The sequence below is a fragment of the Sturnira hondurensis genome, unplaced genomic scaffold (assembly GCF_014824575.4).
Source record: "Sturnira hondurensis isolate 20B ecotype Veracruz unplaced genomic scaffold, ASM1482457v3 Scaffold0005252, whole genome shotgun sequence".
Lineage (NCBI taxonomy): Eukaryota > Metazoa > Chordata > Mammalia > Chiroptera > Phyllostomidae > Sturnira > Sturnira hondurensis.
This window is the reverse complement of record NW_028077883.1, coordinates 6862811-6886333: the sequence shown is the minus strand read 5'-3', so window position 1 is coordinate 6886333 and position 23523 is coordinate 6862811. Positions and strand designations below refer to the sequence as shown.

The 23523-nt window shown below is 36.9% G+C and overlaps 1 protein-coding gene across 5 annotated transcripts in view; it reads left to right on the top strand.

Moving 5' to 3' along the window:
* PPP1R9A (protein phosphatase 1 regulatory subunit 9A) overlaps positions 1-23523 on the top strand; it is a 274499-nt gene that overhangs the window by 149578 nt on the left and 101398 nt on the right. For all 5 annotated transcript variants that reach the window (XM_037046456.1, XM_037046457.1, XM_037046458.1 and 2 more), the window contains exons 3-5: positions 1335-1467; positions 6997-7117; positions 18373-18477. In XM_037046456.1, coding sequence (XP_036902351.1) covers positions 1335-1467; positions 6997-7117; positions 18373-18477 — 359 coding nt within the window. The remainder of the gene's footprint in view (positions 1-1334; positions 1468-6996; positions 7118-18372; positions 18478-23523) is intronic.

The following is a 23523-nucleotide window of genomic DNA, read 5'->3' as shown; positions in this document are numbered from 1 at the left end:
TGAGAAGATGAATAAAACCAGAATGAGCTGCATTTAGGAATGTGCCTTTTGATGTTGGGATGTTTACTGTGATGGAGAAACATGGTAGAGACAGAGCAAGTGGCATGAGGCTGTGAAAGTACGTCTAAAGTCAGGAAGAAAAACAGAATTCATCGTGGCATAAGTCCTGTAAATGTCATGGTTCTGAGAAGTACATGCCATTAGGAACCGTGCTGTGTCCGCTTCTACATGTGCAGTACGTGTTTCTGGTTCGTAGGTTCCCACATACAGTGCATGAGGGTTGCCAGTTTCCCAGTCGTGTGCGTGGAAAGCGCACCTGGACAAGCGGGGCCAGTGTCGTAGGCCATGGACTTGATTTTTTGTTTTTCTCTCTGATCTTTGTTTCTGCTTTCTATTTTTACGGTAGCTCTTTATGTATATTTTTAAAAAACAACTTATTCCAAGTTTTTAAGATTTTGGGGGATGTTACAGAGTTCTTTAAGGTACAGTTTAGATCGTAAATTGTTGAATTTAATTGAAAAATGTAGTTTTTATTATACCTATTAATTGGACTTGATAAATTATAAGTTTCTTTTAAATATTATGCTTTGTATTAGGCAAGGTATTCTACACCTGTTTTATCTTTTCCAAAGAAACAAGTAGTTCAGCAGAAATAAGGGCAGTCAGTCAATTCCTCATGACAGAAGACCACATTGAGTAGCCTGTGGAATGATTAGGGGAAAAGAGCTGGCACTCTCCTGTCTGTTCTGCAGCTCTTGAAGGAGCGTTTGATAGTCATTACATAGAGAGGTTCAGTGAGAATTTCATTTAAATCTACGTGCAAGTAAAATGAGAGCTTAACACAGCCATGTACAACACAGAAAAGAAATCAGTTTCAGTGATTCTGTGATTGAAATGTAATCATGGTTCTGACACACTACAGTGTTGGGGCCTGTGTAGCTGACGTGCCGTGAAACAGGCTCAGTGTGGGTGTTTGCCTAGGTATTAGCTTCAGGACACTTTACCTTGGTTTTATCAGGAGCCAGCGTTGCGGCTAGTGTGGTATGCTCTGATTCTATAAAAAGGGATTAATGTTGCTATTCAAAGTGTGCTGTGGCTGCTGCTGTCTCCCAAATTGTTAACAGTGGTAGAACGATTCAAAAAATAAGTTGTGTTTATTCTCATTTCATTTTGCCTCTTCTCAAACTCTCAGTTGTTTTTAAAAACAAAGTTGTTTAGATGAAATTCAGAATGCAAAATTTTTAACTTACATACGCTTGTATACTTAGATTTTTCTTTGTGTTTAAGAAAGCCATCTTTTTGATTGTCACCTTTTCGTTGGCTTCTTCGTACAGGTTTTCAGCACATACTCCAACGAAGACTACGACAGGAGGAATGATGAGGTTGACCCAGTGGCTGCTTCAGCCGAGTATGAACTTGAAAAGCGTGTAGAAAAGCTGGATCTTTTCCCAGTGGAACTGGAGAAAGGTTTATAAGCTCTATAATGTTTATAATGTTATACTGCTGTGTCAATAATACAGAAATGAGTTGATTTTTCCTAAGTGTAGCTTTTTCCCCTCTTAAGGATTGGGTTGAGTTTCAATTCTCATGCAGGAGTTATATTAATTAAACTTCAAAAGTAGTCAATCTAGATTCTATATAGATGGTGGATTGAAAGATTCTCTCTACCCTTTATGTCTGACTTAAACTCATCTGCATTCGTTGGCTGGACAGTGGCTAAGAGCAGGGAGGCATGAGTGAGCCCAGCTGCTTGGCTGGGACTCCAGCAAAGGGCTGCCAAGGTGACAGCCCAGAGGGAGCTGCTGCATGTGAGAGTTTGGGGCAGGTGGAAGGTGGTTGGTTTTTTGGTTTTTGCTTTTTTGGTGGAGGGAGAGTGGTCATGGTTAGATTCCAAATGTGGTAGATATGGGGAGTGCTAGGTTTTTCAAAAATTACCGGTTTGGGATTGCAGGCAGTGGAATCCTCTTCATCACTGAGGTGGCAAGGGCTAAAGGAGAGCAGAGGAGCCCAGGACAGAGTGGCTTTCCCTTGAATCCGCTCCCTGGGATCACAGCCTGCCTGCTGCGGTGACTGGGGACCACAGGACCAGAGGCCTCTGTTTGTGGTCAAGTAAGGTGGGAAGCTGGGAACTAGACTCTGACCAATGAACAGAGGAATAGCACATCTCGGAGTTTTAGGAAAAAAAGCAGAACAGATGATGACTTGAATAACAAAAAAAGAAAACAGTGAAACAGAAAACCAAATAAGGATATTCAAGTATGGCTTTAACAAGGAATTCTTAATCAAATTAACAATAACAAAAATAAAATAAAAATATTTGTTTTTATTTTATTCTAAAATTTTTTGTTTTAATTTATTTTTAAAAATCAACACAAAAATAAAAATTTTGTGTTGCTTTCTAAAAATAAAAATGTCAGTAGAAGAATTAAAGAAGGAAGGATGATTGTCATTGACGTAGAAGTTCAAGCATAAGAAATGTCCTAAACTAATTCTCAAATGACAGCAAAAATCTGAGAAAAATTATGAAGGAGACCCACATACACATTGTAGGTAACACAAGTGGAAATGAAAATGGGGATAAAAGATGTACTAGACAAGAAATAGAGAAATTTTTCCCGAGCTCAAAGAAGACCTGATCCCCATATTGGAAAGGGCTTAGCCAACTGCTTGCAAGAACTTAGAAAGTGTTTTTATGCTTAAAAACACTTACACATAAGCTGGGGAAATCCTAATCTTCAAACATACAGTGAAAACCTTATAAAATACCAGGCCAAAATCAAGGCAAACAAAGAGCAAATATGATCAGACCTCTCACTTGTCACACTGCATGTGGAGAGGCGTACGTAACAATTTCACATCCCACTGAGAAGAAAGAGGTGGTGGGCTAAGAATCCTGCATCCATCCCAGAGGGGAAAGAAGGAAATTTGCTGACACAGGAGAATTTAAAGAACCCATCACCCACATAACTTTTAGTAGGGAGAGAGAGAAATGCCAAGCAGCTTGTTGAAAACAGCAAAAATGAGGGGAAAGGAGCTGAAAACTATGTAAGTAGTATTAGGCATAAAATTGGTTGCATGAAAAAAATATATAAAGAATACCAGTCATGACATGAAGCATAAATGTTTCCTCATTCCTGTTAAATGACACTTTCATTTGATCTTCAGTAGAATGTAAGAATGCTGCTTGCATTTTTCATCCATAAACATGTAAAACTCTTTCTTCGGTCATGGCATATACAGCTGGATTGGGCTGTGGGCCATGGTATTGGCTATCATACCAAAAATGAGAACAATCCAAGTATTTCTCAATGATAGAAAAGAATATGTAAATTATAGCCTATCTAGTCAATAAAATATTATTCAGCAGTAAAATGAAGGAGCCACAGTTCCATTATGTATGATTCTTATGAACATAAAATTGAGAGGTGGGGTGAACAGATCACACAAGTCATTTAATATGATTCCATTTGTTTAAATTTCAAAGTGCGGACAAAGTGAACATTATATTGTTTAGAGATACACAAATAAGTGCTTTTAAAAGGCAAGATTAAGAAAAGGAGGGAATGGTTAGCCCACCATTTGGGATAATGGTTACTGAGGAAAGAGTTGGATGTTGGGGAGGGGTGCAGAGTAGGCTTTTGGGGTATTGCTAGTGTTCTGTGTCTTTATTAGTAAGTGTGTGGTTGTTATATTTTTAAGTACATTTTATAGATAAATGATTTTGCAAAACTTTTGTTTGTATGCTATTTTGTATAATAAAAGTTAAACCGGAAAGATTAAACTAGAAGAGAACTAAATAAAGTACAATTATTTTTATTTCTCGAGGAACCTTCATACTGTTTTCCACAGTGGCTGCACCAATTTACATTCCCACCGACAGTGCACGATGCTGTTTTATTCATGGATCGCAGGCGCTCGGGAGTTTATGGGGAAGCGCAGTGTGCTTCTCCTCCAGGCATCTGCTGACAAATTGCACACAGTTATTTCCCTCTACGTGCTATTGACCAAAGCAAGTCATTTCACCCATCCCAAATTCAATGGATCAGCAGTGCATACCCCACCCACAGTAAGAGGCCCTGTGAAGTTACACAGTGAACTCAGTAGAAAAATTGGCAGTTTAGTGAAGAGGAAATCTAATGGCTCACGCTCATATTAATGCAAGCTCAAATTTATCACTAGAAATGGGAATACTGCTAAACCAACAGGAATTGCTCTCCTGAAAGAGAAAGTAAGCTCTGGACTCCAGAGTATGGTGATAACATCCTTTGTAGTAACACAGCCTCACGGTTTTTCCACCTTTCCCTGGCTGCTTTCCCTCCTTATGCCCTTCCCCGGTGGGTATGTACAGAGGAAGACTAGGTCGCTGCAAGAATCAGAGGCTTTCAATATGTGGCTGTGCATTCCACCCGTGCTTGATATGTCTCAGAGAAAACCGGGCCAGGCTGAGAGCAGTCCTCCGGTCTCCACCAAGAAGCGTTGATTATACTCTTCTTTTAATTGCCTTTTAGTTGTCACTGTGTCTTTCAGGTACTCCGCACTGAAATGAAGGATGGCTCAAAGGAATATTTCCCACAATCAGGTTCTTAGCTCTCCAAGACTGAGTAATTTTCCAGTTAGGGCAACAGAAGGAAGAGAGATAATTTTACTCAAGCCTGAATCCAGGAAGGGCAAGTGGATTTAAAAACTAAGACATAATTTTCATGCAAAATAGTTGCATGAAATAAATGGCATAAAAGTACAGAGAGTTAACATTTGAAAGGAAAAGTTTTATTTACAGCTGCACATTGGCTCAGCATGTGGTTATTCATAATGAAGAAAAGCTCCTATAAATGCAAAGAATGTGAACAAGAACTCAGCTAATGTTTAACAGACACTAGAGGTTTCATACAGGAGAGAAACCCTACGACATTGTTCAGTTTGGGAGAATCTACAGTGATCTCTTGAACAGCGCAAGGGCTCATTTGGATGGAAGCATAGCTTCGGGTCCTCACTGAGGACCCTTCATCAACATGAACCAATTCACACTTCGTAGAAAGCCTATGAATGTGGGCAAGAATTCAGCCACACAGCTAATCTCTATGCACATAAGAGAATTCGTGTACAAGAGAAGGAACCTGATGCTGTAATCAGTAAGGGAGAGCCTTCAACCCAGACCAAGCATTCGTGTGCACAAGAAAACTCATTCTTGCAAGAGACCCTAAAACTGTAATGAATATAGGAACATTTAGCAATAAACAGCCTCCCGGTGATCAATTGGAATTAAATAAATATGGGAAGCTACATGTGTGCCAACATTCTAGATGTAAGAAATGAAGGAAGGTCTCCGGCCCCCACTTGTACATTAGTCAACACTCAAGTTCTCACCCTGGAGAGCTGTCCATGCCCAGACCTGTGGGGAAGCGCCTGCAGCTGGGGCCCACACCGGGCCGTTTCTCGGGGGAGAACACTCTGTAAATCCTTCTTCAGCACGCAGCAGGGCAAATAAATCCCACTTTAGCCAATTGACATATTTTAACACCTTTTTATTTAGGAGGTGAAGTTATGAATGGTACTTAGAAATACTTAAAATAGAAGTTGGTGGCAAGTAATGATCAATGAGGTGAATCCAATTCAGAAGATTACTAATTAAGAATACTTACTAAATCAAAGGTTATTGTTCAAAAGTCTCTTAAAAGCATCCAGCCTTCTCTTGAGTACATGAGCCAGGTTCCCTTTAATAGCCCACCACTGTTGATTAGCTAGTTTCTATTTTTTATGCAGCCAGTGTACCATAATTACAAAGTCTTTGAGGCTTTCAGAACATACCTTTGAATGTTAACCAAAAAATGTGGGAAGCAAGATGGTGTATCATTTATTTCATTGATGTGAAAATATATATGTTCATAGAAAGGACAAACGGCAATATGCAGAAACACACAATTTGTAAGTGAATTAAAAAGAACATGTTTGGGGGGGAGTGGTGGAGGGTAAATGCAGCCAACTGTACTTCAACAACAATAAAATATTTTTTAAAAAACTGAACAACAAGGTGTTTGTCAGTATCATTCACAGGGCTAATAAAATGGAAAAAAAAGAAAACATGAATGCCTGTCAGAAGAGAAATGGTTGCATATGTTATGATACCATCTCACCATGAAATATTATGCAGTCATCAGAAGTGATTTAAAGCTATGTAAATTGATACCCATGAGCTATTATTGAATTAGCAAAGTAAGCTGAAGAGAGCTGGGTATCATATGACCTTATTTGTGTAAAGCAAATAGGAAAGAAAAGCAAGCCATATGTATACTGTAGTTTTTGATATTACTATATCCTTACAGAAGGACAGAATGAATACTAAAAGACATGTACCATCTTAGGAATATGAATAGGGATATGGAACAAATAAAAAAGACCACATAAATAAAAGGGAAATTCTAAATATATTATGATCACATTTCTTTAAAATGATATATATGGCTCAGCCAGGGATAGTTGAGCCAGAACGATCAACCTAGAGTTGCATTACTCTGAAATTACTTGCCTCAAAAAATTATTTGTGAAAGCGGGCCAAAAAAATTGAGTAACTAATGGAAGTAAAATCAGACAAGCCATCAAGTGACTAAAAGAGGGTAGTACATTCTTTTCTTTTCTCAAGAAAAAATGTGTGACTCAAGACAAACAAAAGAATATATATATATGTGCTTAACTATGTATGCTTTTGTACTTAAAATATTATATTTAGAGAGGCCATGTTTTTAAGGCAGATTGATTACACAGCAATCAGATCATTACCTTTTCTCAGGATCACTTAACTAGCCAACTGAACTCTGAGCCTTTTGGAGGGTTCTTATTTGACACCCGTGCTCCCAGCATGGAAACAATTTCTGCCCAGGCAAGTGTATATGCTATGGACTATGTGATAGTCCATAAAGAGCAAAATCAAGGGAAAGGTCTCACCAGTTCATTGTAGACTAGTGTAATGCTTACCGTTGTATTTTTCCTCCTATTTTGTAGATGAGGATGGACTTGGAATAAGTATTATTGGAATGGGTGTTGGAGCAGATGCTGGACTTGAAAAGCTGGGAATATTTGTCAAGACGGTAACGGAAGGCGGTGCTGCTCAGCGGGATGGCAGGTAAGCCAACGACTGTCACTGACAACTAAAGGCTAGGAAACTGTCTAGGAATTTCTCTCAGTGGTAGCTTTTTTCTTTTGATATTTCAGGACAGAATTTTAGAGTATTTCTCATAGGCAGAAAATGTAAAAACCACTTGAATTACTTTCTGATTTGTAGGCAGAATCCCTGATGAAAATGGGTGGATGGATCTATTATCTATGTCTAACTTTGTATCTCTCCACTTATCTATTTCTGTAATAGGAAGCGGAAAGAAGGATGGGTGTATATTAGTTTAGAACATGTGCTGTGGAGATCAGCATTCTGAGCTGGACCTCAGAATATCAAACCAAATGTCAGTAGTTCTGGCACTTTTGAGAAACAGCGGACAGAAAATAGGAACTCTGATTCTGTGATGATGATGATCAGTGGGGGGAGGTCCGTGTTTGCCAAAATGTATTCTGTCTGAAAACGCCGGTTCCCGAGTGCCACGTAAACCTGTGGGATTAAACTCATTAGGAGCGGGTGCCGGCAGTCTTTTCTTAAGCATCCACCTTGGGTAATTTGGATACACACCGGAGCGTCAGAGGGTCATTTTTTCCTGTCTCAGCCTCCATCATCTCAAGCAACAAGTACCTTTAGATTTTGATTAAACCTCGCACTAGGCTGCAGATGCATCACCTGGGGGCTGAAGCAGAAGGCTGGCAATAAAAATAAAAGCAGACCCAGAACTGTGAGTGCCAAATTCCAAGAAATGTCATTTTACTTTTCTTAGAATGCAAATACCTGGCTTTGACTTTTTTCAAGGCTTAAGTGTTTATCACATAACATCTTCTCAAGAAATAATAAAGCATGTTGAAAATCATTTGGGAATCTCTTACTGAGACCCGCAGTGACATTAATTCCTTTGAGATACTAAAAACACATATAGATATATGCAGATGATTCCCAATGGGAACTAAATTGATTTATTTGCACAGGAGACCACACCATCAGTATCATCTCTTTCCATGAGGTTAGGGACCACATGTTAGTCAGCAGCCTTAATTGAATTGCCGTAGCACCTGGGTAGAGAAGGTCGGATGTCAATCTTCTGAATGAATATTCAGCTGACTGAATCACACTTAAATCAAAGAAAGTGGGTTGTTAGTATTTTGTATTTAAAAGTAATTTATTAACAGTCTTCTTCCATTCAGAATAGTTCAAAAAGTGTCTTTGCCCCTTCAATGAATTATATAATAGTAGTAGGAAATATTTTTATTATTAATTAATTTTTAAACATATATTTTATTGATTATGCCATTACCGTTGTCCCACTTCCCCCCTTCATTCCCCTCCACCCTGCACACCCCCTTCTCTACCATTCCCCCCTTTAGTTCATGTCCATGTGTCTCAAGTTCTTTAGATTATATATTTTCCATACTATTCTTGCCCCCCCCATCTATTTTCTACCTACCATCTATGCAATTTTCTGTATCTCCTCCCCCTTCTCCTCCTCCCACTCCCCTGTTCGTAACCCTCCATGTGATCTCCATTTCTATGGTTCAGCTCCCGATCTAGCTGTCCTCTTGGTTTGCTTTTGTTTTAGATGTGGTTGTTAATAACTGTGAGTTTGCTGTCTTTTCACTGTTCATATTTTTTTATCTTCTTTTTCTTAGATAAGTCCCTTTAGCATTTCATATAATAAGGGCTTGGTGATGATGAGCTCCTTGAATTTGACCTTATCTGAGAAGCACTTTATCTGCCCTTCCATTCTAAATGAAAGCTTTGCTGGATAGAGCAGTCTTGGCTGTAGGTCTTTGGATTTCATGACTTGGAATACTTCTTTCCAGCCCCTTCTTGCCTGTAAGGTCTCTTTTGAGAAATCAGCTGACAGTCTGATGGGTACTCCTTTGTAGGTGACTGTCCCCTTATCCCTTGCTGCTTCTAGGATTCTCTCCTTCATTTTAATCTTGGGCAATGTAATTATGATGTGCCTTGGTGTGTTCCTTCTTGGGTCCACCTTCTTTGGGACTCTGAGCTTTCTGGATTTCCTGGAAGTCTATTTCCTTTGCCAGACTGGGGAAGTTCTCCTTTATTATTTGTTCAGATAAGTTTTTCACTCATTGTTCTTCCTCTTCCCCTTCTGGTACCTCTATAATTCGGATATTGGAACATTTAAAGATGTGCTGGAGGTTCCTAAGCCTCTCCTCACTTTTTTGAATTCTTGCTTCTTCGTTCTTTTCTGGTTGGATGTTTCGTTCTTCCTTCTGGTCCACTTCATTGATTTGAGTCCCAGTTTTTATTAATTTAGAACTTTTTTTCCAAGTAAGCTAAATGTGTTTGTATAATCTACATTATTTCTTTTTAAGTTTCATAAACATTTAAAAGTCATTCTAAAGTGATAGGAAATCATTCTTATTATTAGTATTCAAACCATACTGAATTATTATGGCCAATCTCTCTTAAATAAATGGACCACAAAGCCAAACCAAAATACAGATTGATTAAAAACAAAAAGGTAGAAACGTTTGCATTTGGCCCTCATCTAGTTCTTTTTTGTTCTAAACTCATATCTATTCATTTTTCATCACTCACTTTAGAAATTGGGTTTGTTTTCTATTAACCTATTTACCGATTTGTTCTCCTGCATAGTTTTTGTATTTTCGCCCGTGTGTGCGTGTCCTCAGTCCTTTTAAGTGAATGTTTTCCTCGTGCAGTCATTCTGTTGCTGTAATAGACGCACGAAGTGCCTTGGTGACTGCATTAAGGAAGGCGGCTTGATGTGACGAAAGGAGCAGAATCTCTGGGGCCGTGTGTGCCCCGGAGTCTTAATTCCATGCTCTCTACTCACAGCTATGGGATATTGAACAGATGACTTCATTTTCATGTTACTTACATTGCTATAAGGATTAAATAAGCTTATGTGACTAAGAAGCCTTTTATAGTGCAGTTTGTTAAACTGTTCTTCAATGAAGTAAGAATAAACTTGAAAGTTACTAAGAAAATAATTACAGGAAGTCCTATGAAAAACTATAGAAAAATGTATAAAATATGTCTAATATGTTACAATTTTGGAGGTCAGAGGAATTTTAGAGATCTTTCAGGCTATACCTTTTATTTTAAATGCATATGGAAATTAAGGATATAATATGAAAATAAGTGGTTTCATCATTAACCCTGTGGTAGTGTTCATGTTTTTATATTATTATTATCACCACTATTGTTTGTGTGTTCGTTTGCACAGTATTTAAATGTTTACTATTTAAAAGATATCGGTATAAAAAATTACAAAAGGAACAGTTGGTTGCTGCCTCCAGTCAGTAATTTTAAAAATTATGCTATATGTGGTTATTGATATAGAAAAATATTGTGTTAAGGTCCATAATTTACAAAGCATTATAGTTAGTATAGTGTCATTCTCATGTGGATAGGTTTTCTATGGACTTTGCCCAACCTACCGTTCTCTCTCGCTCTTTCTCTTTCAGCTAAGAATTAATACAAACCAATGTGTTGAATGGTGCCGGTCTGACTTTTTTTGGGGGGGGGGAGATATCAGCTAGTATGGAATATGTAATATTTTATAAAGAATAAGTAATCCTTGTGTACATTTTTAAAACCAGAACTAAAAATTATAAAGTTATCACCATGAGACCTCAGAAAAGTTACTTTTCAGAACTCAGTTGTGGACAAAATTCAAGTTTTGAATTAGGTGTTCTTTACAGTTCCTTTGAGCTTTAAAAGGATAAGAGTCTATTCTTCAAGGATTGTTAAGAAACAGACCTACATAGAAAAATCTTTTCTCCTGCCTTCCCACCCCAACCCAAGAAACCCTTTTCACTGGGATTGCTTTCACTCCTTACAAATATCTCCAGCTATTGCTACATTTGAAGTATTTTGAACGATTTGCCATGAATGTTTACCTCCTAAGTCATCAGTTACAAAGTTTGAGTCCTTAATCTTTGATAGTATGTCTTACTTTCTAAGTCATCTTTTGTCAAGCTTTTCAGGTCTGCCGTTCCCTTTCATGCGATGCCAGAAATATAGAGGGTGGTTGGCAAATTTTTGTTGAATGAGCCATACTTGGGCTCCAGTCACTTCTAAAACATTTACTTGGGCCTAACATTTTTCTTTTTATTTTCCTTCTCTTTCGCCCTTTCTCTCCTCTCCCTCCTCCTTGTTTTCTCTTTTTGTGCAACCTGCCTCTTACAGGTAACTTGTAAACTTAGCTGAGTGACAAGATAACTATTTCCACCTTCTGTTTTAGTTCTAATTTTATAGTGAAATAATATTAAACGTATTAACCATTACAGCATTTTGCCGCCATAAATTTTATGATTGTGTACAAAGGACAATTTAGCACACTAATTTCTCCAGTTCTTTTTAATGACTCTGTAAAGCAAAATGACTTTTATGATAATACCATTGAAAATCCTGATAGAATAAATTACGTGGATGATAACTGACAAGGGATGCTAACAATGCTGCTCTAAAGAGGCCAGTTAGAACCGTACAGGGGGCCTGGTTTGTTTCTGTCTCCTATGGTTGTTTCTCAGCCTGTTGCAGGTCATCAGTTTGTATCATTCTTTTCACGTTTGGGTGGAAAATAGCAAATGGGAAATTAAGGTGCTGTGTAAATTTATCCTCATTCAACTGTTGGTTTTCGAATACTCTGAGCTGTTCTTTGGGTGACATCCTTTGGGTAACAGCAGCATGTAAAACAGGCGAAGAGTCCTCTTCTTGTGCTCGCCTTGCAGCGCCCTCCCCTGCTGCAGGACCCATCTGTGCCCCTGAGGCCCCTCAGGCTGGGACAGCCCTGCATGGCAACCGCTGTCTCCATCCGTGGTCTCCTCTCTGTGTACACACTCTTGTGCCAGTCTTCTAATCAGATATTTTGTTTGTTCAGCCCTCAGTATTTTCATATACACTTAGAACAAAACACTGTCTAGCGTTTTGGGAAGACTCCATGGACCAAAGTTCGTGACTGTTGTTCCAGCTGGTCTCCTTTTCATTTGTTGTTGGTTGCTTTGTTTACGTAAGCCCCGTGAGGTAGAATTTTTGTTTTTGTTTTTGTTTCTCTTTGTCCAATACATCATGTTGGTAATAACTACCCAAAACATTATACAAAGCCTAAAATAATCCAGTTTATGTAGTTTTGTTAGCCTCCCCCCGCCCCCGGAATTGGTGCTGGCTAGCAGATTCGGAAGTGAAGGGTGTCGGGAACTCCAGCCTGTGGCTGAAGTGGGACAGGGGTTGTAGCACCTGGGACTGCTGCGGAGAGGGCCAGGGCCAGATGCCTTCACAGATTAGCCAGGTGCACTCCCACGAATTCCATCCCAGGAGGCAGTGCTTCCCGGGGAAAGCAGGCCATTTTCTCTGCTATACTGGAAGGTATTTGGAAAATCCAGATTATATGCGTTCTTCATACTCTGGGTTGGTCTGATGCAGAGAGCTGTCCATTTAATTTCTACTGCCAGGACTTATCCCTCGTCCTTTCTGTGTTTCTAATTATGAGCCAAGACTTGAGACTTTCTGTTCTGTAAGGTTGCATCTAAAGGTTATCCTCTCTCAGGAAAAGAAATTCAAGCAAATAAAGATCACTTCCTCAAACTTTCCTCGACATAACTTACACACTCAAGTCTTGGTCTTCAGTGTGTTCTTTCGTATTCTAGAACTGGCGGACACTTTGCTTTAGTACTAAACTACTATCCTTTTTCTGGAAAAACAAAAGTTCATTTTATTAGCTTATCTTCACAGTTATTTTTTTCCGTCACTATTGCTTTTAGCATAGTCCCAGTTATCCATATAAATTGAACTTGTGGCCTTAATTAACTTCTGTTTAACAACCTTCACTGGCAGATAGGAATTTATTTAATAATAATTGCTTATCACACAGAATCAATTTAGGAGACTAGTACATATCATTTTTTATAACCACACACACTATTTTTGCTTCTAGATTTTAAAGAATTTTTTAATCCTCACCTGAGGATATGTTTATTGATCTAGAGAGGGAGGAAAGGAGGAAGGGAGAGAGGGAGAGAGAGAAACATTGATGTGAGAGACATCAGTTGGTTGTCTCTTGTAAGTGCCCCAGCTGGGGATTGAACCTGCAACCTAGGTATGTTCCCTGTCTAGGAATCGAACCTGTGACCTTCTGGTGTATGAGACAACACTCTAACCAACTGAGCCACCCAGCCAGGGCCATTATTTTTACTTCTTAAAGTGCAAGGATGAAACACATTTTTACAAAAAAATAGAATGCAAAGTTACAGTAACTTTGTAACATTTTAACATAAACAGAGTTGGATATATAGTCATATTCCACTTAACTACTGAGATAGAGTCTGAGAAATGCATCATTAAGTGATTTTGTCATTGTGTGAACATCCTGAAGTGCAATTGAAAACACCTGGGTGGCGTAGCCTGCTCCGCTTAGGCTGTATGGTACAGCCTACTGCTCCTGGGCTACAAGCCCATATAGCATGTGATTGTACTGACTACTGTAGGCAGTTGTAACATAATGGTATCTGTGCATCTTAAACATTGAAAAAGTACAGTAAAAATCCCACGTAAAAGATTAAAAATGGTGTGCCGTATAGGGCACTTACCATGAGTGGAGCTTGCAGGTCTGGAAGTTGCTCTGGGTGAGTCACTTATTGGAAATCAGCAATACTAATAGACTGAAAAGCTCAAGAAGATTAGGTTTAAGAAATAGTTATGGGATGTCTCAAAAACTAGGTACACAAATTTCAAAGCAATAAGTGTGAAGAAAATTAAGAGTAGAAACTAAACAGAATTCTACTGTGTTTAAGTATGGAGCTGCACTTTGATTCCGTCCCTTATACTTTATTGTCTTTGTTATCAGACGGGGGCGGGGAGGAGAGGAGAAAGGTCTGTGTAGCTGAGCACTGAGGACAGTTGGAACGGGCCACTTACTTGTGGATATTGACCTAAAACATGGATGATAACATATTTGTAAAAAATGTAACAGGAAAAAAGCTAGCTGAAAATAATTTACAAAAAAGTAAAGAAATACAGTTGTTTAGTAAACACCTTAAAAGGTTCAAAGACAAGAAATTAAAATTTACTTAGCAAATTATTAAAATATTTTACAACATACTATTCAGTTTTAATGAAGGTGCAATAGACTACTTTTCAACACTATTGGGGGCTTACAAATTGAACAACCTTTCTCTGAACTTTGACTAGGTAATTTCACTTCTAAGACATAATTCAAAGAAATAATTAGAAACATTCACAATGATTTTCATATAAAAATGCTAACTTGATCAACACCTTGACTCAACATATTGGTATAACAATATGTAAGTGGTTTATATATATAAAACTACAGCATAATGTATATTCAATGTCTGTTGTAGAAAATTCTTTGATGATGTAATGTATCATTTAAGTATAGGCTCTGGAGTCAGATATCCTAGCTTTACAGCCAGGCTCTGCCGCTCATTTGATGTGACTACATCAGAGGAGCCAAAAGCTTATTTGTATGTAAAAGAGAACTACTTATAATATACTTAATCAGGGATAATAGCAGGATTCAATAAGAGAAAGATATAATAAAACTTTAAAAAATAGAATAAGGTCTAAAAATAAATAATAAAGAGCATAACACATTGCCTGACATATCTAAACACTCAACAAATATTTCTTGATAAATAAAAGTATAAAACCCCACAAAACCATATATTCAAATAATCCTAATTTTGTTAAGTAAGAAAAAAATTCACCAGCATAATCCTGATAGTAGTCAACTCTAGATGGTTAGATTACATGAGGTTTTTATTTTCTTTTTTATGTATTTCCACAATTTCCAAATTTTCAGCCTTGAACATGACTAACATTTGTAACTTTAATATATTCTCCAGAATCAGCACATGCTAATTTGACAGTTGATGATAGTGACTGTGGAAACGCTTTAAAAGGTTTTCCTTTAGACTGAATGAAGCATTACAGTGACTTCTTCTTTAGTAGAGACACATATGTGCAGAACCATAAAATAACTGGATGAAATGTCTTGGATTCAGGATCTATGATCTCTAAGCCAAAGCCAAAAAAGACTTTTTATCAAAAAGAAAATGTAATGGACAGGGGGAATTAGTACACGTGATTTTGAGCTTCTATTTTTCAACAGAAATTTTACAGTGCTCACCATATACAATATTAAAAGCTGTGTTTTATGACTAAGGTTGGAGAAAACTAGGTATCTTGAAAACCATGTATTAAGCTGTGTATTTTTAACCAGAATTATTACTCTTATTTGTCCAAAGGCTCACTTTTATTATGTGAACTTGGGCTCTTATAATAGATTTCTCTGAGCTTCTAGCAGAGTTTTTTAGGATTTTTTTCTGAAGTGTCTAGGATATTTAAAGTTTTCATTAGCTACTCAAATATAAGATTCATTAAAGGGCTTAGTATTCTCCATGAACTGATTAGATTATCACTTCATCATTAAATACCTCCTAAGTGAGGAACATACTTCATACACACGTGGTGAGACAGTGGGTTCTGCCAACTACAGCCACCAGGGAGCTTGGAGCTTCATTTCTGCGACCTCAGAGGCACGTTAAATGACCAAAGAACCACAAAACCTCACTGGTCAAGGTTTCAAAGGGCTGTTTTCCTTTCTAGTGCCCAGGAAATTTTTTAATGGAATACTTTGAGCTCATAAATAGACGAAGAAATTAAAGAATAACAAGGCTCCATTTTTTTATCATCTCTCACATTATAATAGGTAATGCTAATGGAGCTCTATAATCCCAATAGAGATCTCGAATGGTGAGCTTATAAAATTACATTCCCAATCATTGCTGCTCACAGCGGGGAATTATTTATTGTCATTGTTATCTAGTACAAACTAGGTGCAGAACTAAACTGGCCGAGAACCAATGGAAAAAAATCAAAAGTACTAAATTAGAAAAAGATTCATGATAGCAAAGATAAAATTCTGTTGCCACTTTGGAATCACTCTGGAGACCAACCTAAGATGTGGCTGGTCTTAAACAATCCAAGAAGCGCATTTCTGTGGTCGTACCGCTAGAATGGCCTTGTCAATCTACTCTGGAATCTTGGTGGAGCCTTCGAATTATTATAGGCTAATAGTCAAAGACTTAAAATAAGGGTGATGCTCATAAATATAAAATGAAAATGTATCAGACTTTATTCAACTCACTAATTAAGAGAATCAGTGAAATGTTAAATGTAGTTTAAAGAACATTTTAGGAGTAGCATTTAAAAGCAAGTCAATAAAGTAATATTAGAATAATGGCCAGTTTGATGCAAAACTGATTAATATTCTTCAGAGAAATAAAGTATGGCCTATGAGATTATCTTTTATAATAGAAGAAAAGTGAATTTTTTTCAGGACGAAGGTCTACAAATTAACATGCAGCTTCAATCTATGCAGGACTTCTAATCAAGTTGAAGTAGTGCATCAATTAAAATGCATTTCCCAAAGTATCCTTGAGTGGGCCCGTTAAACAGTGTGCCTATATGGCATTGAAAAGAATGGTGCCCTTCTTCAATTTGTATTTCCAAACTTTAAATAATCCTGCTGAACACATGGCACAACACGATATAGACACTTGCCCAGGGTAATTATCATAGCACTCAGTTTTCATTGATGGAAAGAGTCAGTATGATAAAGATACCAGTTTTCCATAAACTAATCTTAAAAATCAGTATAATTTATTAAAACACCAACAAGTATTTTTATATCACTTGGCATGTAAATCCAAACTAATTATGAAGAGAAGCTGAAAAGTAGCTCAAAATTTTTTGAAGGCCATGAACTAGGTAAAGGAAATTGCCCTATGAAATGTCAAAACTAATTATGAAATAACGTGGTATGCAGAGATGGAGAGCCAGATGGGTAGAGACTGATAGACAACCCAAAGTATGTGGAAGACCATTACAGGTCAGTGGGGTAGGAAGTGGACTCTTTGTTAAATGTTGTTAAGCCAATTGTTTATACACTTGGAAAAAATAAAATATATTGCTAATATATTAAATAAAGAATAATTTCTAGGTGGATTACTGCTTAAATGTAGAAAAACAAAATGTTGAAAATAATTTTCTCTTGAAGAAAATATAGAATAATTTTATAATCTTGAGGTAGGAAAGGACTTCTTTTCTTTTAAAAAAAATTATTGTTGTTCAGTTACAGTTGTCCCACCTTTTTCCCCATTGTTCACCCCTACCCCGTTCCCCCAATCCCACAGTCAGTGTCCATGCCCGTGAGCTCTCTATTCATATTCCTTTGCATATGAATATCCCTTCCCCTTCTTTCCATCCATCCCTTCCCCTTCTTTCCCTCCTTATTCCCACTCCCCTCTGATCACTGTCAGTTTGTTCTTATTTTCAATGTTTCTGGTTATGTTTTGCTTAATTGTTTGTTTTGTCTACTAGGTTCCACTTACAGGTTAGATCATATGGCATTTGTCCCTGACCTCCTGGCTTATTACACTTAGTATAATGCTCTCTAGATCCATCCATGCTGTTGCAAAGGGTAGAAGCTCCTTCTTTCTTTCTCCTGTGTAGTATTCCATTGTGTAAATGTGCCATAGTTTGCCAGTGAATGGAAGAGAATTAGAGACAAAAAATAAAAGGACTTCAGCTTTTCTGTAATAAATTAATAGTCTAATAGTAATATTTGTGAGTTTATTTTCTAATTCCTTCTTCACTTTTCCATGATTAAAATATTTTATTTTGAGGAATATAAAAAAAGATGTATAAAACATGTATATAAATTTAGAAGCTTTATACACTAAATGACACTCATATCATATATTGCTCCTAAATGTAAATATATATACACATGCACACATATGCATCTTTATGTGTATGTATATGTGTGTATATATATTATATGTATATATGAAATTTATATATGTGAAGGATTCCCTGAAATTCTTATAGAATTTCCTTTGAGAGTATGAAGACCAAACAGTATTTCAGCTGTAACTATAATGTTCTAAGTGATTTTTAAGGACAAAAGAAAATGCAGAAATGTCATACATTAACAGCAATTCTTCGTGATAGCATTATGGATGTTAGGTTAACTGACTCTCTTCATTTAGTATTGCTTCTTTCTATTCTTCAAAACTATCTTTTAAAAACAGTGACCGTTTGAGATCTGGAGCTGATATTTATTTAAAAGACAATTTTTGTATCAATAAGAGTGTCTTAAAAATCAAGTATTTTGTCAACTCTTTTATTGTGAATGGTAATGTATTATCAGAAAAATTAACTGTGGGTAATTTTTCTCTATTCTCTAGAATACAAGTCAATGACCAGATTGTAGAAGTAGACGGAATCAGCTTGGTGGGTGTTACACAGAATTTTGCGGCAACAGTTCTCAGAAACACCAAGGGCAATGTCAGGTAAGCATGTGGCCTCAGGTGTGTAAAATTTGGTTACTTGATATTCTGTCAAATTTAAAATTTTTATAATTATACCTGTAAATATATTTAATGATAATGAGAACTTTATCTAAATGCTGAAATATTTGCCATTTTTAGTTTTTCTTTATTGCAATTAGTTCATTTGAATGTAATTTAAAACTAAAAATTATAGTATTCTAGGAAGACGGGAAGATTTGGAGTGTACTGTGTGAATCAGTATGGTTACTTATTGCCCTGACTGGTATAGCTCAGTTGGTTGGGCATTGTCCAGCAAAGCAAATGGTCCCCAGTTTGATTCCTGGTCAGGGCACATGCCTGGATTGCAGATTTGGTTCCAGGTTGGGGCACATAGCAGTGGCAACCAAATGATGTTTCTCTCTCACATCAATGATTCTCTCTCTCTTTCTCTCTAAAAGTAAATAAATAAAATCTTTTAAAAATATGGCTCATTATTGAGCTATATTAGTGTGCCTTATTGCTAATATAATAAGAATTACTAGGAAGATAGAATATCTGGTTACATACTCAATAAATGTCTCTTTTGGCCTCAAATCCTTTTAATAAAACCAGGCACACTGTAGATTGAAATTGAAATGATTATGCGTATATACAATAATCCATGTTATTTAGACAAGCAGGCTGAATGATTTGAGTTTAATAAGTGCATTTTTAAATCTTTTTATTGTTTTAAAGAAACAGGCAAGACTAATCTTTGGTAAGCTATAACTTTTCCAACTTTAATAGAATAGAGGGTATATTTTTCTGGATCTTTAAATTTACATCCAATCCTAGGGTTCTGCAAACTGTAGCATGGAAAACAAATGAGCTAACTAAGGTCAAAATTTAAAATTTGTTTTATTTAGTCATAGGGTGCTTTTTAAAAATATATAATATTGCTTATGTCATACCTTCCCCAAAATCCTACAAAGGAATACATAAGAGTACATTATTTAGTATGTGTATTTGTGAAAGTGTCTGAGTGTTATCATCAAAATGAAATTGCCAGTGGTCCTGACCTGGTGCAGTCATGGAAGTGCAGTTATCATTCTTCAAATGTAAATGGTGAATTGTTTTGTGCCTTTTTCTGCCTTTTTTTCCCACTGAAAAATACTGTTTAGAACCTACTTATCTTGAGGAACATAATTCAAATTCTTTTCCCTCCAAGACGTACTTGTTGACTTCACTCTCCCCTAGTTATCTCTTCTTCCTGGTACACTAACCAGTCATTTTACTTCTTTGACCTTGAAGTTACAGAACATTCTACTTTCATCTCTTAAAGGCATACCTCTTATTTTCCAATTCACTTTGCAAAAATCTTGATATCAAATTGGGACCTTTAGCTTCCTTTGTGCCCCCAAATTATTTAACCCTGTGTCTTAATTGACTAAAACTATGTAAAGTAGGATCTCAGTTAAATGTAAGGAAAAAGTCTTTTCACAATTTTAACTTATTAAAAACAACACTTGAACTCCCTGAATGTATTTTATATGGTAGCCCTTCATGAGGTGTTCATACAAAAACAGGATTCAAAAACCAAACCCGCAGTTTTAATCAACTGTTTTAAAATGAGGATTTGTAATATATATGGTTCTATATTTCTTATTCATTGGTAACTTAGCTACCACATTCAGTGGTTACTAAAATTTATTTTTAAAGGGTATTTAATAATTACTAAATTTAGTTTGTATTCTTCTGACTACTAAGCACAGATCTAGCAGAAATTTGTTGGAATTCATGGCTTTGAAGAGCCAGGAAAGGGAAACATAAGCTAGTAGTGATGAGAAAATTGAAACTGAGATTCGAATAGTGATTAATTTTTAAATATTGGAGATCAGGATTCTTATTTATTTACTGAAAGTGTATATGAGATCAGTGCCAGATATGAATCAAATTCACACAATGAAGTCATAAGACTTCACCTACACTTATAGAGAATCATTTTTATCTAACCCCTTAGTCTGCTTTACTTTATTAAACTTGGAATTGCTCTACCTGAGTTTATGAATTAATAGTACTAATGAAGATATCATTAATTGCCATTTTTAACACACTAGGAACATCATAATACAATATTTTAATGTGAGAACTTCCAAGGGTGTGTATCCTTTTCAACCCGACATCATTTATATGAGTTAAATCATTCGAGCCACTTTGAAGAAGTGGTTCAGCACAAACCACTTCTAGGTTCCTGGATGTGGAAAGCCGAGGCCTGGCTCAGAGCATTATTAGAAATTATTATTTCATCTGTTTTACTGACATCACTTAAACTATGTACTGATAATGAGTACTGTACTCACATCACATACATTAATTACTTGAAGTGATTGATTAGAGAAAGGACTCACAGGGCTCAGTTTATACTTAGAAATGAGGCAACACAGCAACAGTGGAAGAAAGTTAAGGATTGCAGGGGTCATCGTGGAGGTCTCAGACATAGTCTTCTTTATCAACCCTCCACTGGGTCTTCTAGAATGTGTTCTTCTCCAGATGTTAAAGCACATGACATGTTCATGAAGCACATCAGTATTGAGAAGCCCAGAGTCTGTGAGGTAGGACTGTCTCAGAGTGAGTTGGCCGTGTAGGTTTGTTCCTACTACCCAACAGCTCGGTCACTAAAAAACCCCAGACTCCACCAAATCCAGGTATAGGTAATAAGTCCGGTTATTATTACCACGCAATTCTGGTAGGCTGATATGCCTTGCCCGGAGACAACTCATGGACCCATGTTTGCAAAACACTGTTTATCCCTGGTTAGTACATTTCATCACTATGACCAAGGGTCAGTACTATGCTCTAGACAACGCTGGAGATAAGCACTTGGCAGGTCCAGAATGACTCTAGATTAACTCATGCTACACCACGCATATTGCATAGCACATTTACTTTAGACCCCTTTGGCTTTTGACTTTAGATTCATATTATTTAGTATGGTTTTTTTATACTCAATTACATTTTATTTCTTTTTTTCTGGTACTCTTTTTAAAAATATATATATATATCAAAGCTACCTGGTGACACCTAAAAAGAAAATGTAATAGTTATTTAAAAACTTGTAATCTTTTTGGTGGTTGATAAAATGTAACTTGCCAAACGTAATATAGTTAAAAAGTTAGAATAGCCCTGGCTGTGTTGACTTAATGTTTGAATTTCAACGTATAGAATTTTCTATACGAATAGAATAATGGAGAAAAATCATGTGTTTGTTTATATGTTCATTTCAGTAGGTGATTTTTTAAAAACTCTCAGGCCCTGTGGCTTGGCAGAGTGTCATCCCCCTAAGTGAAAGGTTACCAGTTTGATACCTGACGAGGGCTCATGCCTGGGTTGCAGATTCAGTCTCTGCTTGGAGTGCATCTGAGAGATATCCGGTCAATGCTCTCTCTCACATCAATGTTTCTGTCACTCTTCCTCCCTTTTCCTGCCTCAAAAATACAATTAATTAACAGTTTTTAAAAAACTCTCAGGAGACTTGAAATATAAGGGAATTCCCTCAATGTAATAATTAGCATCCAAGTGACACCTACAACTAATATACTTAATGATGAAACACCAAATGCTTTCTCCTTAGTACAAGGACAGTGCAACTATGTCCACTTTCACCACTTCTTTTCAGCATTGTACTGGAGATCAAGCTAGTTCTGAGCAAGAATAAGAAATGGAAAACACACAGATCGAAATGGAAGAAGTAAAACTTTATTCATGGACAACATGGCAATCTATGTAGACAATTCTAAGGAATCTACAGGAGTGGCTACTATAACTGATAAGTGAGTCAAACAAGGTTACAGGAGATAGGGTGATGTATAGAAATCCATTCTATTTCTACACACAAGCAACAACAAAGAACTGAAAAATTCAAATTTAATAGCATCCATGATAACATCAAAAACATGAAATACTTAAGGATAATCTGACAATATATTGAATATTTCAGGAAAATTCTTCTGAGAGAGAATAAACACAACTTGAATGAGTGAAAAAAAAGACATGCTATGGATCAGAAAACTCAATGTTGCTAAGATTTTAATTACCCCTCTGCCCCGGCCAAATCTACAGATTAAGCACAATCTCAGTGAAAATCTCAGAAGTTTTTTTTTTTCTTTAACTTTTTTTTAGAAAAGAGAAAGTTGGGGATTTCCCTGAAAGCTATGCTTGATTACAGCAGCCTGGTTTGGGCGTAAACATATAAATACTTAGATTAATGGAGCAGAAGAGGGAGTTCCAAAACAGACCTGCACAGTCATAAACAATTGATTTCTGACAAAAGCACCAAGACAATTCAATGGGAGAAATTATAGTCACTTCAGAGATTGGTGCTGGAACAGCTGGGTAACTCTATCTTTAGAAAACCCCAAACTTGATCTTCCTTCCACAGTTCTTACAAAAATTAACTCAATTGGTCATAAATTTAAGAACAACAGCTGAAACTATAAAATTTCTAGAAAACAGGCAAAAAATATCAATGACCTTGAGTTAATTGAGGATCTTTTTTTAATATTTTTTTTATTTTTTATTTTTAATATATTTTATTGATTATACCATTACAGTTGTTCTATTCCCCCCCTTCAATCCCCTCCACCCACACCCTCCCTCCCCCACCATTCTCCCCCCCTTAGTTTATAACCACGTGTCTCAAGTTCTTTGGATTCTATATTTCCCCCACTATTCTCGCCCTCCCCCCTATCTATTTTCTGCCTACCATCTATGCTATTTTCTGTGCCTTCTCCCCCCTTCTCCCCCTCCCACCCCCCTGTTTCTAACCCTCCCTGTGTTCTTCATTTCTATGGTTCCACTCCTGATCTAGCTGTCTTCTTGGTTTGCTTTTGTTTTAGGTGTGGTTGTTAATAACTGTGAGTTTGCTGTCCTTTCACTGTTCATCTTTTTCATCTTCTTTTTCTTATATAAGTCCTTTAGCATTTCATATAATAAGGGCTACCGACCCAGGCGGGGGGGGGCGCGGGGAGTGCTGGTCGACCCGTGCCCAGGCGGGGAAGGGAAGGAGGACGTACGCGCCCGACCCCCCCC